Source organism: Tasmannia lanceolata, unplaced genomic scaffold, assembly GCF_043159265.1.
Source record: "Tasmannia lanceolata isolate RefF3 unplaced genomic scaffold, GAP_Taslan_0.1 ptg000011l, whole genome shotgun sequence".
NCBI classification, from domain to species: domain Eukaryota; kingdom Viridiplantae; phylum Streptophyta; class Magnoliopsida; order Canellales; family Winteraceae; genus Tasmannia; species Tasmannia lanceolata.
The window spans coordinates 19,720,359-19,740,463 of NW_027518688.1; the positions used below are offsets into that span (position 1 = coordinate 19,720,359).

The 20,105-nt window shown below is 39.1% G+C and overlaps 1 protein-coding gene across 3 annotated transcripts in view; it reads left to right on the forward strand.

Annotated features, from left to right (window-relative positions):
- LOC143886579 (serine/threonine-protein kinase STY46-like) overlaps positions 1-20,105 on the forward strand; it is a 65,009-nt gene that overhangs the window by 4,350 nt on the left and 40,554 nt on the right. For 2 of the 3 annotated variants that reach the window (XM_077390628.1, XM_077390630.1), the window contains 2 exons: positions 895-945; positions 10,417-10,449. In XM_077390628.1, the coding sequence (XP_077246743.1) occupies positions 895-945; positions 10,417-10,449 (84 nt within the window). The remainder of the gene's footprint in view (positions 1-894; positions 946-10,416; positions 10,450-20,105) is intronic. The other variant, XM_077390629.1, reaches the window with a different exon arrangement.

The window sequence follows — 20,105 nt, forward strand, 5'->3', positions numbered from 1 at the left end:
ATTAGTTATATTCTAAATTGGCTAGTGGTACCAAGGTTTCAAAATTTGGGAACAGGAATAAAAATGCCCAGGCCCAAACTTTGAACTCAGCAGTTTAATGAGGTGCATCATTTTATTAATTTTATTTTTGACTCGGTAAATAAAAACAATAAAAAAAGTCAAAAGTTTCGAAGCAATACAGAAAAGGTGAATATAGGAAGTACTAAATAGTAAATATTGAAGAAAAAAATATATTTTTTGATTGGTGAGCTGGGATCGAAGGAAAAATATATTTTAAAAAGTCAAATTGAAATACTACAATCGGATGACATGAAAAAAGTGAATTCATTACAAAGAAGAAAGAATTCAAACAATTAATTTGTTTCTTTATTATTTTGTTGATATATTTTTATATTTTAGTTGATTTTTTATTTGATGCCCCCCCCCCCCCCCCCCCCCCCCCAAGCACGTCAAACATGAACTAAAAAGCAGCCACATCACTGAAAAATGAGGTGGTGTGTTCGTATCGCATGCCATGGCCTAGTTAGCTCTTAATGTGCACATGGGATGTTCCGCGACTGCAAATATCCTCCTCATCTATATTTGTTCAGAATTTTCTTTTCTAAATTCATTTTGTAGTTTCTCCAACTGTTTATTCATGGATAGAATTGATAGTTGGAGCTGATAAAGCAATCTTATATCGTGAATATACTCATACTCCAAAATAATCTTATTACAAATATCAGTGGTTTGTTTGGAAAAACGTGAGCAGTCAAGTCTAGTTTCTTTTGTGATATTCACCAAATGTCGATATAATCAAAGAAATCAGTTTTATTTGAGACACTGTAGACCTTTGTTTATTTTCCAATTTGAATTCACATCAAACTGCTAAGGAACTTCCCGTTTAATTTTTAGGAGACAGAGCAGCTTAGACATGCACTGGAAAAGGAAATTTTTAAGATTGAGGTAAATTTTCTTTTCTGTCTATTCTAGTTATTTTTTATCTTGCGTTTTTTCCAGTTGAAGTATTATGGACAAACTAGCAATTGATGCATTATGCATGCTTCTATTAGTATACTGATAATTTAGGCCCTGTTTCTTTCGGATTTTGAAAATTGATTGTAAATCCCAAACTGATTATTGGACTCAAATTTATTTTTAATTTTGAGTCCAATAATCAGTTTGGGACTCACAATCAGATCTCTAAATCCAAAACGAACAGGGCCTTATCATTATCCTAGAGCCTATTGAACTGAAGATGTGCGCGCTAAAATATCCAACCCCAAAAGACTTGTAATACAGATTAACTGAGTACCCATTGGTATCGCTGACTCCATTTTGGCAGCGGTTATGGCGCTTAGGGAGGGCATTTTGTATGTTGACAGGACATAGCTCAATAATTTATTTCTGGAAAAAGATTTACTCATTGTTATTAGGTTACATGTTGGAGTGGAGCGGAGATTGGAGAAGAAGAAGTTGTGAGGGAGAAAGAGAGAAAGAGAATACGAGAATGGGAGATCAGAGAGACTTCGTTAGTTTCTCTTCTCTCTCATGTTATTATATTTATATGGATACATTTATGAAATGTCAATAATACCCCCAATATATGTCTAACACTCCCCCTCAAGCTGGAATGTATATATCAAACATTCCTAGCTTGTTACATGCGTCCTTTAATTTTGCAGGCCCTAACGCTTTGGTGAACACATTAGCAAGTTGATATGTGGATCTAGTAAACATGGTGCAAATCTCTCCTCTTTGGATCCTCTGACGAATGAAGTGATAGTCAACCTCAATATGCTTGGTTCGTTCGTGGAAAACTGGATTGTTGGCAATGTAAATAGCTGACCGGTTATCACAATACAATCATGATGGTCCCGAAGGAGGAAAACCAATCTCTGACGGGAAGGAACACAGCCAAATTAACTCTCCAGTTGTATATGATATAGCTTTGTACTCTTCTTCTGCACTAGATTTAGATACAATATCTTGCCTTTTACTTCTCCAGGACACCATATTACCACCAATGAATGTACAGTAACCAGTCATAGATCTCCTATCTACTGGAGAGCCTGCCCAAATCAGCATCAGTGAATCCTTCTATAATCTCATGACCATTCTTCGTAAAGCATAATCCCTTTCCTGGTGTGCCTTTCAAGTATCGAACAATCTGGAGTACTGCAGCCCAGTGAGACGTGTAAGGAGAACTCATAAACTGAGACGTGTAAGGAGAACTCATAAACTGACTGACCACTCCTACACAACATATGAGATATCAGGTCGGGTAACAATCAAATAAATCAACTTTCCCACTAGTCTCCTGTATCGACCTAGATCTTCCAATAATTCTCCTTGCTCAGGAAGAAGCTTGACATTAGTGTCCATAGGATTAGACGCTGGTTTTATTCCCATGGAGCCTGTCTCTTCTAGTATATCTAAAGTATACTTTTTTTGTGATAGAGGAAGACCACGTTTAGAGTGAACCACCTCAAATCCAAGAAAATACCTGAGGAGACCTAAGTCCTTTGTTGCAAATTCTTCCTGAAGGAACATCTTCAGTCTATGTACTGGATCATTTCAGTCTTGATCATTTCCAGTAATAACAATGTCGTCAACATAAACAATTAGGAAAACATATCCCTTACTGGAGTGATGGCTAAACATAAAATGATCAACTAAGCATTGTTTCATACCATACCACATAATCACACCACTGAAATGACCAAACTACGCCCTCGGAGATTGCTTCAACCCATAGATTGCCTTCCTAAGGTGACACATTGATGAACCCATCTCCCCCTGAGCAACATACCCAGGAGGTTGCTCCATGTAATCCTCCTCAGTGAGGTCGCTGTGAAGAAAGGCATTCTTCACGTCTAACTGATAAAGTGGGCAGCCACAATTAACTACAATGGAGATCAACACTCTTACAGAAGGTATTTTGGCTATTGGGGAAATTGTCTCCTGATAATCGACACCAAACATCTGAGTATAAACCTTTGCAACTAGCCTGGCTTTGAGGCGCTCAATTGTCCCATCAGGTTGATACTTAACAGTAAACACCCATTGATGTAAGACCCGGGAAGGGAAATAGAAGAAAGAAGAGAAAGAGAAGAAGTAGAAGAATAAGAAAAGAAGTAAAGAAGAATAGAAGAAGGGGAGAAGAAGAATACGAGGAGAAGTGAAGATTTAGAAGTAGAAGAGAAGAGATAGGGGAGAAGTAGAAGAAGAATAGAGGAAGAAGAGAAATCTAGGGGAGAAGCTCTCAATTCAATAATCATCAAAGTTAATAATTCTTAATACAATGAGGCCTATATATAGGCAATGGAATGGAAATAAAATTCTATGGAAAATAATTAACTTTCCTAATTCTAAAGAACATAGAAAATAAAATTCTAGAAACTAATAATATGGAAATAAAATTTCTAGAAACTAAATAATACGGAAATAAATCCTAATATCTGCATCATTCTCCCTCGCTTGATAAGAACTCGACCCGAGTTCTAGTCCTCCTGGATTAAATATGTACACGACCCAATCAAGCAGCATGAGTCACAATCCGTCGAACTCCGTAATGATGTACAATGCTTGTGATGTCTGTGAAAGTGATAGGGAACGCGAGCGTAGTGATATTGAAGACATCATCCATGGAGAACCATAAAGAAACGAACCTCTCCTGACAAGTAATGTGGCTGGGAATATAGCAACGTACCCCTCCTGTACTGGAGTGATGGCCATGGGTAGCATCAATCCATGCTCCATAAGGTCAATCTCTAGCAAGCCTTCGCAAAACTTTTCTAGAATACTTTGCTCGGTAGTTTCATCTGGACCAACTGAACTAATCGCTGCAAATAATAAAGCCTCATGATCAATCTGCGTAACAAGCTCCTCTGTCTCAGCACAAATCTCAATAATCTGCTCAACCGGCTCAAAGATAGGCAATCCTTAACAATATGCTCTTGATCATCCATCTCAGGTAATGGCTCATCAGGCAGGTCACTCGCTTCTGACGCATGACGGTGCTCGGTCGACTCTGTCAAAGAATCAGCCTCACATGGCTCTGCCACAATAACTTTTTCGACTGTGGAAGTGTCAAGCTATCTCTCTAGATGCTCGGCAACTGGTGCTGGGGAAAACTCTGAATCATCATGCTCGTCGACGTCGGCCTCAGTAAGCACTAGACTCTCTGGCTCTATATCGGAGATCTTTGACTCAGTATCTGCCATCATGGACTCAGTATCTGACATCCACAATGTCATCTGTCGGACTAATAACATCATCTGTGTGTGTTTGGCTTGTCATTAGAGTTAGCAAATTCCTTCGTTGCTTCAATTTTGGCCTCTCGTGCACGACGGGCTGCGATGTTTCGTTCAAGGCGAGCAAAGGCTTCATGTTCGTGACGGGTTATGGCTTCACGTTCTCGTATGAATTTCCTCTCATTCAAGTCACGCACTATCCTTTCCAAGATTTTCTGAAATTCAGCTTCTTGTGCAAGTCGAGCAACTTCTTCTCGTCGAGCGGCTTTTTTCACGCATCAATATTTATTTACATATTACCCGCTCACGTTTCAATCTCTGCTGATAATGATATCCATAAATGTTCATAAATTCATAACAAACTTCTTCCAATAGACGGAATCGTGGCTTGCCTAAGTCACTGCGCTCTAGCACGAAGAATTGCCATTTTGACTTGGCGTCTCTGCAAACTGAATACTTAACACAACAAATGGTTATTTCATGATTATAACCATTATATGCATCATGTGCCTCGATCCATTCTAGAAACGCATCCTCGACATCTCTATAGGGATAGTGGTGTTCATCATAACCATAGAAATATGGAACAAATGGTGGAGCCATAAGGATCGGTGTCGAAAACTGAAATCAACTATCTGATCTGTCTGTCATGACTAATGGGAGACTTTGCTTTTCGTGGATCTCAGATCGGACTCTTGGATAGCTAGGATCAATTAGGGGTGCAACTTAGGTCGGGGTTGAGGCCAGCCCGACCCAACCCGAGGAACCCATTTTTCCAACCCAACCCGATTTCCATCCCGACTGAGCTCAACCTGATTTGCAATTTCCCCAACCCGATTTCCAATTTGGGTCGGGTTGACCCGCCCATCATGCACATGTTTTTACAAAACAGAGATAGCACATAGTTATTTTTATGAGAAGGCAAGCCACCTTTTAAAAGCCTGTTTAAAAAAGAGAAAAGATACTCAAACAAAAAAGAAAAAAACATTCCTTTCTTACTGAAACAGGCATTGATAGTTTTTTCTAAAAATCTGCAATAACCATAAAAAAAGGGCATTGATATTTTCCCCCCTCTGATGGATATGCCCCCCCCCCTCCCTTAACAAAAATCGTTAACTTTTAAGCCTTTTGGAGTTAACGGTGGCTCCTCCACCCCTTTGTATATCCAAACGATATCTGTTAAAGGGGGGGAATATCATTGCCCAGTGCCCACGAGAGAGAGAGAGAGAGAGAGAGAGAGAGAGAGAGAGAGAGATTTTCTATTTACAAGGGGGTTAAGAGGCTTACCTGCAACTCTGCAAGTGCAAGGAGGGGGGAGAGGCGGAGAGCGTCGGCGTCGATGGAGGTTTTCTAACTTTTCAGTTTTTGCCTTTTTGGTTCTTAGGTTAGGGTTTTACTTTTTTTTACCTCTTATCTTATACATATATTTTTTATTGGTAAAGATAGAAATTAGAAAGAGTAAAATACGGGAAAGATGGACGAAAATCCAAAAAATCAGAAATTGAATATTCACCCGTTTTAAAAATTTTTATGTATCGGAATACTTGTCGGGTTTCGGGTCAGTTTGCCCGACACCCCAACCCAACCCAACCCGATTTCCAATTCGGGTTGATTTTTCCCAACCCAACCCAACCCGATTTTTGAAAAAGCTTAACTCGACCCAACCCAAATTCGAGTTGAACCCGTCGGGTTTGGGTTGAACCCGACCCGAGTTGCACCCCTAGGATCAATGGTCGGACCAAAACGGACAGACGGTCAAAGTTGGTTGTTTTAGTCCTTGCACTAGTTTAATATCCTAACACTTGATACCACTTTTCTTTCATGCCCAAACCCCACCCTGGGCGTAGGACGTGGCAGCGCCGATGTACACCTGCAAAGCAAGCTCTACAATATACAAGGCTAGCAAAACAATATCAGAACCACTCATAACATAAACTAAACAATACTGTCTTACATAAATTTAGAACAATATCTTACTATTACACAATACTCACTATGCTAGATTTAACAGACTCCAATAGCTGATGATGCAACTGCACTCTCTTGAGATTTCTATGAGGATTCAAAAAGCTGAAAATTGTTAAACCACAGTCAGCTGAAAAGCTCAGTACATAATGACGCACCACAAAAGTGGGGTCGAAAGCATGCTATATAGAGAGGGTCAGTAAGTAAACGAAGATGGTAAAAGCTACACATGAGGTGACTAATACAAATACAATATCTGAGAAACAAAGCTTACAAAGTCATATTTTAAAGTATCACATTAAAGAAGGTCTCAATAAGAGAGGTCACAAAGTCTTAAGAGATCACTGAAAGCGATCAGAAAGGTACGAAATCACCCAAAGGTCATTGACTTAGCCCAAAAAGCATGTTATTTTATCCGACTTCCCGCGGTTCGAAACAGTTTCTAATTTCATATACCTATTGACAGGGTCAATGAATAGCACCCACGGACGGGACCTAAAAGCCAACGTACAACCCCCATTGGTGCGGGCCCTTATAGTTCACATATAACCCAAGTCTCTACAAAAGGTGTTCACATATTCAAAAGGTCAAAAAGTACTTATAAAGTTCCAAAGATTGTGGTTCACATGGGTTCCACGAGATTTTCCAGAATAGTTAGGTATACAATGATCAAAATGTTCCTATATTAAGAAGGGTCACATATTCAATGCAAAATCATTGATTATCAAAGAGTACCAAATTCAATAGGTTGTAATCAATGAGGGATAAGCATGCCAGACCCAAATCAAAGTCTAAGGCTATCAGAGGTTTTATATATTCAAAGAGAATAGGGAGTGACAAATCAAAATGGCATATCATTCAATGACAAATCATATCACTAAAGTGGTACGAAATTACGTACCTCCAATGACGAATACTTTCATTTTCAAATTCACCTTAATTGTCTACAATCAAGAGTATGAATATTCTCCATAAGTTTCATTATTTATTTTACTCCTATCAGGCATATATATCCTCCTACTGACACAAGACACCATTTGGTGCCTCTTCGAAAAAGAATCGGTAAACCGTCTTAGGGTTCTTTTTAGTATTTTGGAATTATCATCATTATAGAGTCTCCAAAAAATTTTGAAACTATTTTTAACAGAAAGTACTCATTTCCGGCATGTCCGTAGAGTAAAAGAGCGTCGAAAACGGACGAGAAACGAAGAAGTTATGAATTTTCGAAGTTTCACAATTTCTTTGCGAAAGTTCTAGATTTGTTCCCGATTTTACTAAAACTTCTACAGCCAAACTTTCTCGTTTTAGCTCCGATTCGCGCGTGGTCTGATCCGTTGGATTTGTATCGACGAGAGGAATCCAACTAATCAAATTTCACGCTCGAATCGACACATAATTATTGTAAAAATAATCTAAACCTTTTGGTTCGACCCTTGAAGACAAACTTTTCTAAAAACCAAAACGATCCGATCTTGGTCTCGTTAGGGATTCCATAACAAAGCGAATCCTAAGGAAACCGAGATCAGTCCTAAGGCATATATTAAACGAAATAAAACTTTCGCTTTCATCTTTTTAAGATCGTAGAATTCTTGTTTTAGGGTTTCTAATAATATAAATCAATAAATAACATAGTTCTTACCTTGATCTTCGTTCTCTAATTCCAAAACTTAGTTTTATTCTCTTCCCACACGAAAATCTTCTCGTAGAGCTGTACAAGAACGTCTAGGGTTTGTTTAGATCCCTAATTTTCCATAAAGGGTTGTATTTATAGGCTTTCTTAAAAGAGCTTTAATCTAATCCTAACACTTGATGACAAAAACGACCCTCTTTAATAATGGGAAAACAAATTTTTAATAAGGGTATTTTCGAGTATTAATGACTTTTCTGATAATTAAGTGATAATTCGTGAGCGCCTTCGCGCTGCACAAAGTCGACAGAAGAGCTATGCTGACAATAGAAGAAGAGAATTGAAATTTGAAGTCGGGGAGAATGTGTTATTGAAAGTGTTACCCACTAAAGGTGTGATGCGATTCGGAGGCAGAGGGAAGCTTAGCCCAAGATTTGTGGGACCCTACGAAATTCTGGAAAAGATTGGGAAAGTGGCCAATAGACTTGCCTTGCCACCATCCTTGTCTGGAGTCCATAATGTATTCCATGTCTCGATGTTACGAAAGTATATCGCAGACCCCAATCATGTCATTGACATAACACCTTTGAAATTGAGAGCTGATCTGTCTTTTGAGGAGCAAACAATACGTAGACCAAGTTCTCAGGCGACAGACTATACCTTATGTGAAGGTCCAGTGGCAGAATCATTCAGAACGAGAAGCCACATGGGAACTGGAAGAAAAGATGAGAGCCAAATATCCGTTCTTATTTGATGATTCAGGTAAGTGATGAGTTAAGAATTAAATTTCGAGGACAGAATTTTTGTAAAGGGGGTAGAATGTAAATACCCAAAACGCCTCAAACGAAATTTCGTTTCTCCCTTTTAGAGAGGGGAGTTTTTGTCTTCTAGTGTTTTAGTTTAATTAGGGCTTATTAAAGAAAGCTTATGAATACATCTTTTTGGATTTTAATCAAACCCTAAACTCGTTTTGTTCGGCCCCAAGAGAGGATTTCGTGAGAAAGAAAGAGGAGATCGAGTTTTGGAAGAAGAAAGCGAAGATCAAGGTAAGAACTATGTTCTTTATTGATTTATATTATTAGAAACCCTAAAACAAGAATTTTGTGATCTTAAAAAGATGAAAGCGAAGGTTTTATTTCGTTTAATATGTGCCTTAGGACTGATCTCGGTTTCCTTAGGATTCGCTTTGTTATGAAATCCCTAACGAGCCTAAGATCGAATCGTTTTGGTTTTTAGAAAAGTTTGTCTTCAAAGGTTGAACCAAAAAGTTTAGATTATTTTTACAATAATTATATATGTCGATTCGAGCGTGAAATTAGATTAGTTGGATTCCTCTCGTCGATACGAATCCAACGGATCCGACCACGCTCTCGAATTGAAGCTAAAACGAGAAAGTTTGGTCCGTAAAAGTTTTGGTAAAATCGGGGACGAATATGGAATTATCGCGAAGAAATTGTGAAACTTAGAAAATTCATAACTTCTTCGTTTATTGTCCGTTTTCGATGCTCTTGTACTCTACGGACATGCCGGAAACGAGTACTTTATGTTAAAAATAGTTTCAAAATTTTTTGGAGACTATATAATGATGATAATTTCAAAATACTAAAAAGAACCCTAGGACGGTTTATCGATTCTTTTCCGAAGAGGCATCAAAGGGTGTCTTGTATCAGTAGGAGTATATATGTGCCTAATAGGAGTGAAATTAATGATGAAACTCATGGAGAATATTCATACTCTTGATTGTAGGTAATTAAGGTGAATTTGAAAATAAAAGTATTCGCCATTGGAGGTACGTAATCTCGTACCACTTTAGTGATATGATTCGTCATTGAATGATGTCTTTTTTTATTACAACTCTCTATTCTCTTTGAAAATATGAAACCTTTGATAGCCTTAGACTTTGATTTGGGTCTTGCATGCTTACCCTCATTGATTACAATTTATTTAATTTTGTATTCATTGATAACCTATGATTTTGTATTGAATATGTGACCCTCTCAGATATAAGAACCTTTTGAGCATTGTAGACCCAAATATTTTTGGAAAACCTTATGGAATCATTGTGAACAACAATCTTTGGAGCTTTGTATGAACCTTTCGACATTGTTGAATATGTGAACACTTTTGGTAGAGGCTTAGGTAATATGTGAACTATAAGGGCCCGCACCAATGGGGGTTGTTCGTTAGCTTTTGGGTCCCGTCAGTGGGTGCTATTCGCTGACCTTGTCGACATTTATATGAACTTAGAAACTAGTTTTGAACCGCGGGCAGTTGGGTAAAATAACTCGCTTTTTGGGCTAAGCCGTTGACCTTTGGGTGATTTCGTACCTTTCTGATCGCTTTTAGTGAGCTCTTAAGACTTTGTGACCTCTCTTATTGAGACCTTCTTTGATGTGATACTTTGAAATATGACTTTGTAAGCTTTGTTTCTCAGATATTATATTTGTATTTGTATTAGTCACATCATGTGTAGCTTTTACCATCTTCGTTTACCCATTTACCCTCTATATAGCATGCTTTGGACCCCACTTTTGTGATCCGTCTTTATGTACTGAGCTTTTTAGCTGACTGTGGTTTACCATTTTTCAGACATTGACTCGTGGTGCGGACGAGGGAGCGCAGGTGTGATTTAATGACTACCAGCTTTAGTTGATTCTTTTAGTTTCATTAGATAGTGAGTATTGTTTAGGCATTATTGAGACTGTTATTTTATTTCTTTGTTGGTTATTTGGGGGAGTGAGAGAAGGATTAAATATTGATTATTTGGATTATTTATGCAACTTTGGACCTTTATTGATGTTATGTTGTGGATGGTTTTGTTATCGCTTTGTTAGCCTTGTATACTTGTAGGGTTTCCTTGCAGGTGTACGGCGCTGTCATGTTCCTAAGCCTTATGTGTGCGGCTTGGGGGCATGACAGAAAAGTGGTACACACTCTGATAATTAAGTCATTAATATCCGAAAAATTAAGTTACGTTACAGAAGGTATGTGGGCTTGGGTTCCTTTTTGTCGATAGTTGAAAAAATGGGTATCTTATATTCTTTCCAAGTTAGTCACGTGTCCTTTGCATAAAGGCAAGTGATAATTAGCAATATCCACCCCCTTTTTTTCTCAGACAACCCCCCATCTTGATTTCATTTACCTTATGATATAAGGTAAACATCCCACGTCCCTTTATTTCCCAAAAGGTAAACATTCCACCAGTGTGTTGCATATCAAAGAAAAGAGAAAAAATGAAAGAGACAAAAAAAAGAAAAAGAAAATAGGAATTTCTCTCTATAAAATGTTATATCTTGGCTTTCGGGACTTGCAGCTCCTCCCTAGAGGTTCCTATCTTTAATTGAGGAAATCTCTGATCTAGTGTTAGGTTCCTCTATTATTTTTAAGCATGTAAGGAGGTCTGCTAATAGTGAAGCAGACTCTCTAGCAAGAGCGGGTGTGAATATGTTAGAATTGGAGTGGTTTGACTTCCTTCCTCCTTGATTTTTTTTATTTTTTGATTGCCTAATGTAATCTTTATGGACCATCTCGGTTCAGTATATTAATATATTTAATGTTGCCATTTTAGAAAAAAGAAGAAGGAATTTCTCTCAATACTTTCTCTCTCTACTCCATCTCATTTTCTCTCCTCACCCGAGTCATTTCCGCTCAAAATTGGGTTTGGCCATCAACACGAAAGTTGATCGGGACAACTTTTAGCGTATATCCTGCCTACTTTCAACAGCCAACAGTGAGTGCAAGCACTGCAACGACCAACTTTAGGCGTCCGTCCATTTTGGTCCGACCATTGATCCGAGCTATCCAAGAGTCCGATCTGAGATTCGCGAAAAGCAGTGTTCCATTTGACATGAAAGACAGATCAGACGGTTGATTTCAGTTTTCGACACCGATCCTTATGGCTCCACCATGTGTTCCATATTTCTATGGTTATGATGAACACCACTATCCCTATAGAGATGTCGATGATGCATTTCTAGAATGGATCGAGGCACTTGATGCATATCATCAGTACTATGGTTATAATCATGAAATAACCATTCGTTGTGTCAATGATTCAGTTTGCAGAGACGCCAAGTCAAAATGACAATTCTTCGTGCTAGAGCGCAGTGACTTAAGCAAGCCACGATTCCGTCTATGGGAAGAAGTTCGTTATGAATTTATGAACATTTATGTATATCATTATCAGCAGAGATTGAAACGTGAGCGAGCAGTGTATAAACAAACGTGAAAAAGCCGCTCGACTTGCACAAGAAGCTGAATTTCAGGCGATCTTGTAAAAGATAGTGCGTGACTTGGATGAGAGGAAATTGGTACGCGAACGTGAAGCTGTAGTCCGCTGCGAACATGAAGCTTTCGCTTGCCTTGAACGAAACATTGCAACCCGTCGTGCACGAGAGGCCGAAATTGAAGCAGCGAAGGAATTTGCTAACACTAATGACAAGCCAGACACAGATGATGCTATTGGTCCGACAGATGACATTGTGGATGAGACCATTATAGTGGTTGAGCCTATGATTATGTCAAATGCTGAGTCCATGATGACAAATACTGAGTTAGAGATGTCAGATATAGAGCCAGAGAGTCCATTGATTGATGAGGCCGACATCGACGATCATGGCGATTCAGAGATTTCCCCAGGACCGATTATCGAACATCTAGAGAGAGATCTTGACACTTTCACAATAGAGGCAGATATTGCGATCGAGCCATGTGAGACTGTTCCTTTGACAGAGTTGACCGAGCACCGTCATGTGTCAGAGGCGAGTGACCTGACTAATGAGCCATTACCTGAGACGGATGATTGAGAGCATATTGTTGAGGAATGCCCTATCTTTGAGCCGATTGATTAGATTGTCGATCTTTGTGCCAACACAGTGGAGCTTGTTACACAGACTGATCAGGTGAATTGCCCGCCTCCACCTGATATCACTATGCCAAATACTATTCTAGCCGATGACTTTGTTGTTGATTCCATTGCGCCAGATGAGATACCAGTGGGTGTTGATCTTTTGGAGGATGGTCATAGCTTGATACTACATGCTGCTATCATAGTTGTCAACCCGTGACTCGACTCGTGTCTCGATTTCTTAATTTTATGACTCATGATTTGACTCGACTCGTGACTCGTAAGAGTTTTTGAAAAGAGTAGAAATGTAGTTGAAAAAAAACATCATTATATCTCAAAAGATGAAGCATGTAAAAAAAATATATAATCTAATTGCACATAGATAAAGCACTAAGCCAAAAATATCCATCTATCCATAATATATACTAATCACGTAACTTTCCAAATGCCATTCACCTTTTTTAGAAAAAGTTTTTCCTGGAAAGTATTTTCCCCTACATCATGTTTTGATCTTTTGATTGGGTGGGGTGGGGCCCATATTCTATACCCAAGAATAGCATGGGTAGGGTCCCACTATTTTACCCTTGATCTGATGAGCCCACAAACTCTATCCAAACCCATGCATACACCATGGAACCAACTTTTTTTTTTGAATGGTTTGGACTAATTATTTTACACCTCATGCTATGATGGGGTGGGACCCAATATTTAATGACCATGCCTAGGATTGGTGGGGCCCACTGTCTCTACCCAAACCAATGCAGAAAGTGGGGCCCACCATTTTACCCCTAATGTTATTGACAAGGTGGTGTCCACCGTCCCTACCCAAACCTATGCATTTGACTAGAGCCCTCCATTTTACATCTCATGTTTTGATGGCGTGGGGCCCACCATTTACTAGCAAATAACTACATGCTTGTAACTTGCATGAACAAAAATAATTAAGTTTTAAGTTCATACTTTCAAGTTTTCAACCATCAAAGCAAGAAAGCCCAAGCCCAACGACTTGATTCGACTTGTAAGAGTCATAGTTTTTTTACTCGACTCGGAGCGACTCGTAAGAGTCACTGGATGACTCGTAAGAGTTTTCGACAGAGGCGACACACATGAGCAACTCGACTCGAAAGCCCGGTGACTCGACTCGACTCGAGAGTTGACTTGTATGACTCGTAAGAGTTTGACAACTATGGCTGCTATCACGATCCATGAGGAGTACGTTGCCATCTTCCCAGCTTATTTGATTGTCAAGAAAGGTTCGCATCTTTATGATTCCGCATGGATGATTTCTTATGTATTACTATGCTCGCGTTCCATAACACTTTCACAGTCATCACGAGCGTTGTACATCATTTCAGAGTTCGAAGGATTACGACTCCTACTGCTTGATTGGGTCATGTACATATTTGATCCAGGAGGACTAGAACTCGAGGTCGAGTTCTTTTCAAGCGGGGGAGAATGATGTAGATAATAGGCCAATAAGTGGCATATTTGCCCATTAAGATTTATTTCCATGTTATTTAGTTTCTAGGATTTATATTTCCGTGTTTTAGTTTTAGGATTTTATTTTCCATGGAATTTTATTTCAATTGCCTATATATATAGGCCTCATTGTATTAGGAATTTTAACTTTGATGATTATTGAATTGAATTGAGAGCTCTCCCTGATGCATATAATAGGCTAATAAGTGACATATTTGCCCATTAGGATTTATTTCCATGTTATTTAGTTTCTAGGATTTATATTTCCATGTTTTAGTTTTAGGATATTATTTTTTATGGAATTTTATTTCAATTGCCTATATATAGGCCTCCTTGTATTAGGAATCTTAACTTTGATGATTATTGAATTGAATTGAGAGCTCTCCCCCAGATTTCTGTTCTTCCCCTATTCTTCTTCTACTCTTCTTCTTCCCCTATTCATCTTCTCTTCTTCTCCTCTTCTTTCTTCTATTTCTCTCCCCTTTCTTCTATTTCTCTTCCCGTTCCTACATCAAATTAAGTTACGTTAAGAACGTATGTGGGCTTGGGTTCCTTTTTGTCGATAGTTGAAAAAAAGGCATCTTATATTCTTTACAAGTTAGTCATGTGTCCTTCTTTGCATAAAGGCAAGTGATAATTTGATGTAGGACCCGGGAAGGGAAATAGAAGAAAGAGGAGAAAGAGAAGAAGTAGAAGAGAAGTAGAAGAATAAGAAAAGAAGTAAAGAAGAATAGAAGAAGGGGAGAAGAAGAATAGGTGGAGAAGTGAAGATTTAGAAGTAGAAGAGAAGAGATAGGGGAGAAGTAGAAGAAGAATAGGGGAAGAAGAGAAATCTGGGGAGAAGCTCTCAATTCAATTCAATAATCATCAAAGTTAATAATTCTTAATACAATGAGGTCTAGATATAGGCAATGGGATGGAAATAAAATTCCATGGAAAATAATTAACTTTCCTAATTCTAAAAAACATAGAAAATAAAATCCTAGAAGCTAATAACATGGAAATAAAAATATTAAAAACTAAATAATATGGAAATAAATCCTAATATCTGCATCACCCATCTACAACCAACTGGATGCGCACTAGAAGGTAGTGGAACAAGTTGCCAAGTTCAATTTAAGTGTAGAGCATCAATCTCTGCATCCATCGCAGCTCTCCAGCCAAGGTGAGCCATTGCCTCTGTAACTGATTTTAGAATAGAAAGAGTAGAACCACTGGAAACAAATGAGCGAAACTTGGGTGAAAGATGATCATAAGAGACAAATTTAGAAATAGGATGGGCAGTCGTACGTGAACTAGTACGAGTAGCAATAGGAGAATCAACGATAATAAGGGGATTACTTGAAGGATGATCATCAGATAGAGAAGTAGGATTGTTTGGTTGAGGAGATGAAGGCAGAACTACCTGTTTCGGACGTCAGTTGTACGCTTTTGGTGCATGCAGTGTAGGAGCTTCTGGAGAATCTGGCACAAGTTCGGCTGAAGTGGAAGAATCTTGCATATGCTCTGCCGAAGGTGACTCAATACTACTAGTAATAACATCTGGAGCAGGTATTGGTAAAAATGAACTCGGTGGCTCAGTGGTAGAAATCTGAGAGTCTAAAAAATAGGGAGTATCCTCAAAAAAGGGTACATCTGCCAAAACAAATGTTTTTCGTAGGGTAGGACTATAGCATTTATATCCTTTCTGAGTCCTTGAGTAACCCAAAAAGATACATTTTTCCGAACGAGGGTCTAATTTATCCGGTCCTTGGGCTAGCTTGTGAACAAAGCAAGTACATCCAAACACACGAGGCAATAACGGGAAAGGATTACCCAGAGGATAAAGGACTGAGATAGGGGTCTCACCAAAAAGTACAGAGGATGGCAGTCGATTCCCTAAAAAACATGCCGTGAGTACGGCATCACTCCAATAGACCTTTGGTACTCGCATTTGGAACATGATAGTGCGAGTTATATCTAAAAGGTATCTGATGTTGCGTTCTGCAACATCATTTTGTTGGGACGAATAAGCACATGAAGACTGATAAATAATGCCTCTAGAGTCAAGAAATTGATTGAAATTTGAAACCACTACTACTGGAAAAATACTCCTTGGCATTATCAGTACGCAAATAAGAGATAGAACATTTAAAGTGATTCTCAATTTCACAATAAAAACTACGAAAAGCAGTAAACACTTCAGAACGCTGCCTGAGAAGATATAACCATGTAGTGCGAGAGAAGTCATCAACAAATAGAACAAAATTCTGATAAAAATATAAAGTAGTTCGTGCAGGACCCCATACATCTGAATGAATAAGTTCACAAGGTTTAGCGGACCATCTACCACTACGCAAAGGAAAAGACACACGATGGTGCTTTCCCAACTCACAAGACTCACATGAAAAGGACTCAATAGACTTATTAATGAAAGAAGATTTCCGCAATTTGTCCGCAGGAGGATGACCCAGACAACAATGCCACTTATAAGCGTCAACATAAGTACGAAGTGCAACGCTAGTAGGAACTGAATCAAGGTAGTATAAGCCACCCATCTTACGGCCCCAACCAATCCTCGTCCCAGTCTTCAGATCCTGAAAGGTGCAATAAGAAGGAAAGAATGAAACAGAGCACATCAAAGATTCTGTTAGGTGACGCACAGATAATAGATTAACTGGGAAGGAAGGAACATAAAGAACAGATGATAGTAAAAGACCATTAGATATGGACACCACACTAACCCCAGAGACAGGCGATGTAGTCCCATCTGCTATTGTAACAGTACGAGGCGGACACCACACTAACCCCAGAGACAGGTGATGTAGTCCCATCTGCTAATGTAATAGTACGAGGCGCAGTAGGCGGTGTTGACTGGAAAGAAGAAAGAAGTCGAAAATTACCAGTCATATGATGTGACGCCCCTGAATCAATGAGCCATGATTCAGAGGATGAATGTGAAAGGAAACAAGACGAGTTACCTAGCTGGGCAAAGGTGGCAGCAGGTTGCTTGCCTTTATCACGCAGGCGGATGAGATCGTCATATTTAGCACGACTAACTACCATCTGATTAGCAGTCAACAAAGTGGCAGAAGACAAATGTTCAGGAGTAGCAACAGTGGAACCACAACCACCAGACGTAGCAACAGAAGCAGTAGGGCGTGAAGGACGGAGCTCTGGATGTAAGTCATAAAAGTAATCATTGCTGTGGCCCTCCAACCTACAGTGGGTACAGAAGTGAGACCCACATCCACGACCACTCCAAGATTCCTGACCACGGCCTTGTCCAGTAACATCCTGCCACGGCCATGACCCCAACCCTAACCACCACGGCCAACACGCCCAGATCCTCAGCCACGATCAGTACCATAAGAGGTAACAAGGGTAGAGCTATCAAGAGTATTATTTGTTGTTGGAGGAGCCCTCATACGCTGAACCTAAGAAAATTCTCCTGAAGCGATGGTAAGCTACTAGAACCAAAAATCTGCTGGCAGAACTGCAAGAAATCCGACCCTAAAGAATCCAGATAGCAAACAACGCGCATCTCCTCCTGACGGCGCGCGAGCTCAACAGGGTCGACAGTAAAGGGCATGAGTAAATCTAATTGATGACAAAGAGACTGATGAAAGCTAAAATGATCTTACAGAGACATATCATCACGCTGGAATTCTAACTAGTCAGAGAACAGGTGACACATTTGTGTGACATTATTAGCACCATAATACGAGATTGCAACATACTCCCAAACTTCCTTAGATGAGTCAAGAAACATCATATTCGCTGCCACTTGAGAATCCATACAACTCCAAAGAAAAGATCTCACTACAGCATTCTCCTGTTCCCATTCCTCAAATGATGGATCCTTGGTGGGAGGAGGACGGTCCAGAAAGCGTACTTTGCCACGACCATGAAGGTAAGTACGAACGGCTCTCCTCCAACGAGGATAATTCTTCCCATCCAGTCGAATCGAAGTCATCTGAAGAGGGGCTTCCACATGGGAATAGCCAGTAGAAGAACTAATTGCAAGGAAGACACAACATCAGTTTTCAAAGACGCCATCGGCAACGAAGATGTGTCAGTGGGTTCCATAAACAATTACGGAATGGTAGAGACTGATACCACCACTGAGCATCAAAACAAGCACAGTCCACCAATAAAACTATCACAATCACGAAGCACACCATCCATCAAAACACCAAGGCCACCACTAGGCACACCACCGACCACCAACCATAAATACAATCAATCAATTCATGAGAGCAAGCAACCAAAGCACCAATAACATACCCCACACTATCAGCGAAACGACAATAGCACCAATCACCACTCCTATTACCAATCATTAATTCAACTAACAAACACAGATCAACACCAACTCACCAAGAAACACAATCACCAATCGATTATTCTGCCACCATCAAGTTTCAAGATAAGTTGAGCAAAAAATAGGATTTGCAGATTCATGTAGGGAGGAAGGAAGCCTACGGCACTGTTTGGGAAGGTTTCAGTCAAACAGGGAGGAGTTGGGGAGTGCCGTTATACAAGAGGGGCTGGAGATGGAGGGTCGGCAATACAAGAGGGGCTGGGGAGTGCCTTAATACAGCAAGAAGGGTGTGAGGGGGGGTCACGGCAACACCAATAGCCTTATGGGTTTCTCTTATTTAATATTTTTTTTATGATTAGAGAAAAAAAAAGATGAGTTAGAACTTCATCATGACAGTGAAGTGAATTACATGCTTTTGGATATTTTTTATTTTTCGTTGAGCAATTCACTATGATAACCATATACTTGTGTAGGCCCAATGTACCAAATCCGAAGTGCTATGATACTGGTACTCGAATACTTCATTGATATTTCTGTTTGTCAAAGTAACCATAATGTTTGAAACATATGTTACTCCCTTTGTATTAATTATGATGTTTTTTGCTTGTTAGTTGCACATATTTTCAATTATAATTTTGAACAGGTAAGTCTTTTTTTTTTTGTTGAATGATAAGTCTTATAGATGCTATTTTAAATTTATTACTACTTCCATCTTCTTAATTATATCTAGTTGTGTTTTATGATGTTTTATTTATGTCTTATCTCAGGATATGGGACACCTGCATCTATATCTTATAATTTGTAAAATCTCGATTTGTATGCCTGATTTTGTGTCTGTCCATATCCGTATCTATATTTGGGTATCATAGGATATTTTCATTTGATATAAGGTTGAAATCTTCTAAATGAATTTTTTGTTTGATGTGCTGGGAGGTGCAGAAAATGTGCTTTTTAAAGTAAGAAAAATCAAATCATTTCAGTCATTCAAGAAAATATCTCTGTTTCATTCCACATCATTGCTATAAAGCATCTACAATCACCCCTATGGAGCTCTACAGCAACTAGGTATTAGCCGTAAAAAAATTCCAGAAAACAAACATGTGGAATGCGGGATCAAACTTGCTTCGTATGAGCAAAAAAGAAATTCCAAACAAGTCAACAAGGTGGAGAAATTACGAACATCAACAAATCTCCATCACTATTCCAAATCTCGCGGAGTCTGATCCTAAAGTTCCAAAAAGTTGGATCACACTAAACTTGTAGTCGCTCAACAACCAATAACCCCTACCATATAGCCATAGAGGATCATCCACTTTGAAGCCAAACTGATTTTTCTCATTTTTTAGAGAAAAATTAAAAGACTCCTTCAAAATCGCATCAGGAAATTATGAGAAATGTCCATAAGTTTGTAAAAACCTCCATCAAACCTTTTATAAGATCCTTCACATGTTCGTACGTCTGCTGATGTCAGCCATAATGCCTCGTGACCTCCTTTGGGACCGAGAAAAGCTTTAGAATTTCCTGATTGGATTGTGCTCTAATACGAAGATGAAAGTTAGCCAAGAAATCTGTTGAAATATGTGGGTAAATGAAAGACAGAGAGGAGATGAAGAGACGAGAGGGAATAGGTTTGAGTGCTCAACAATGAGG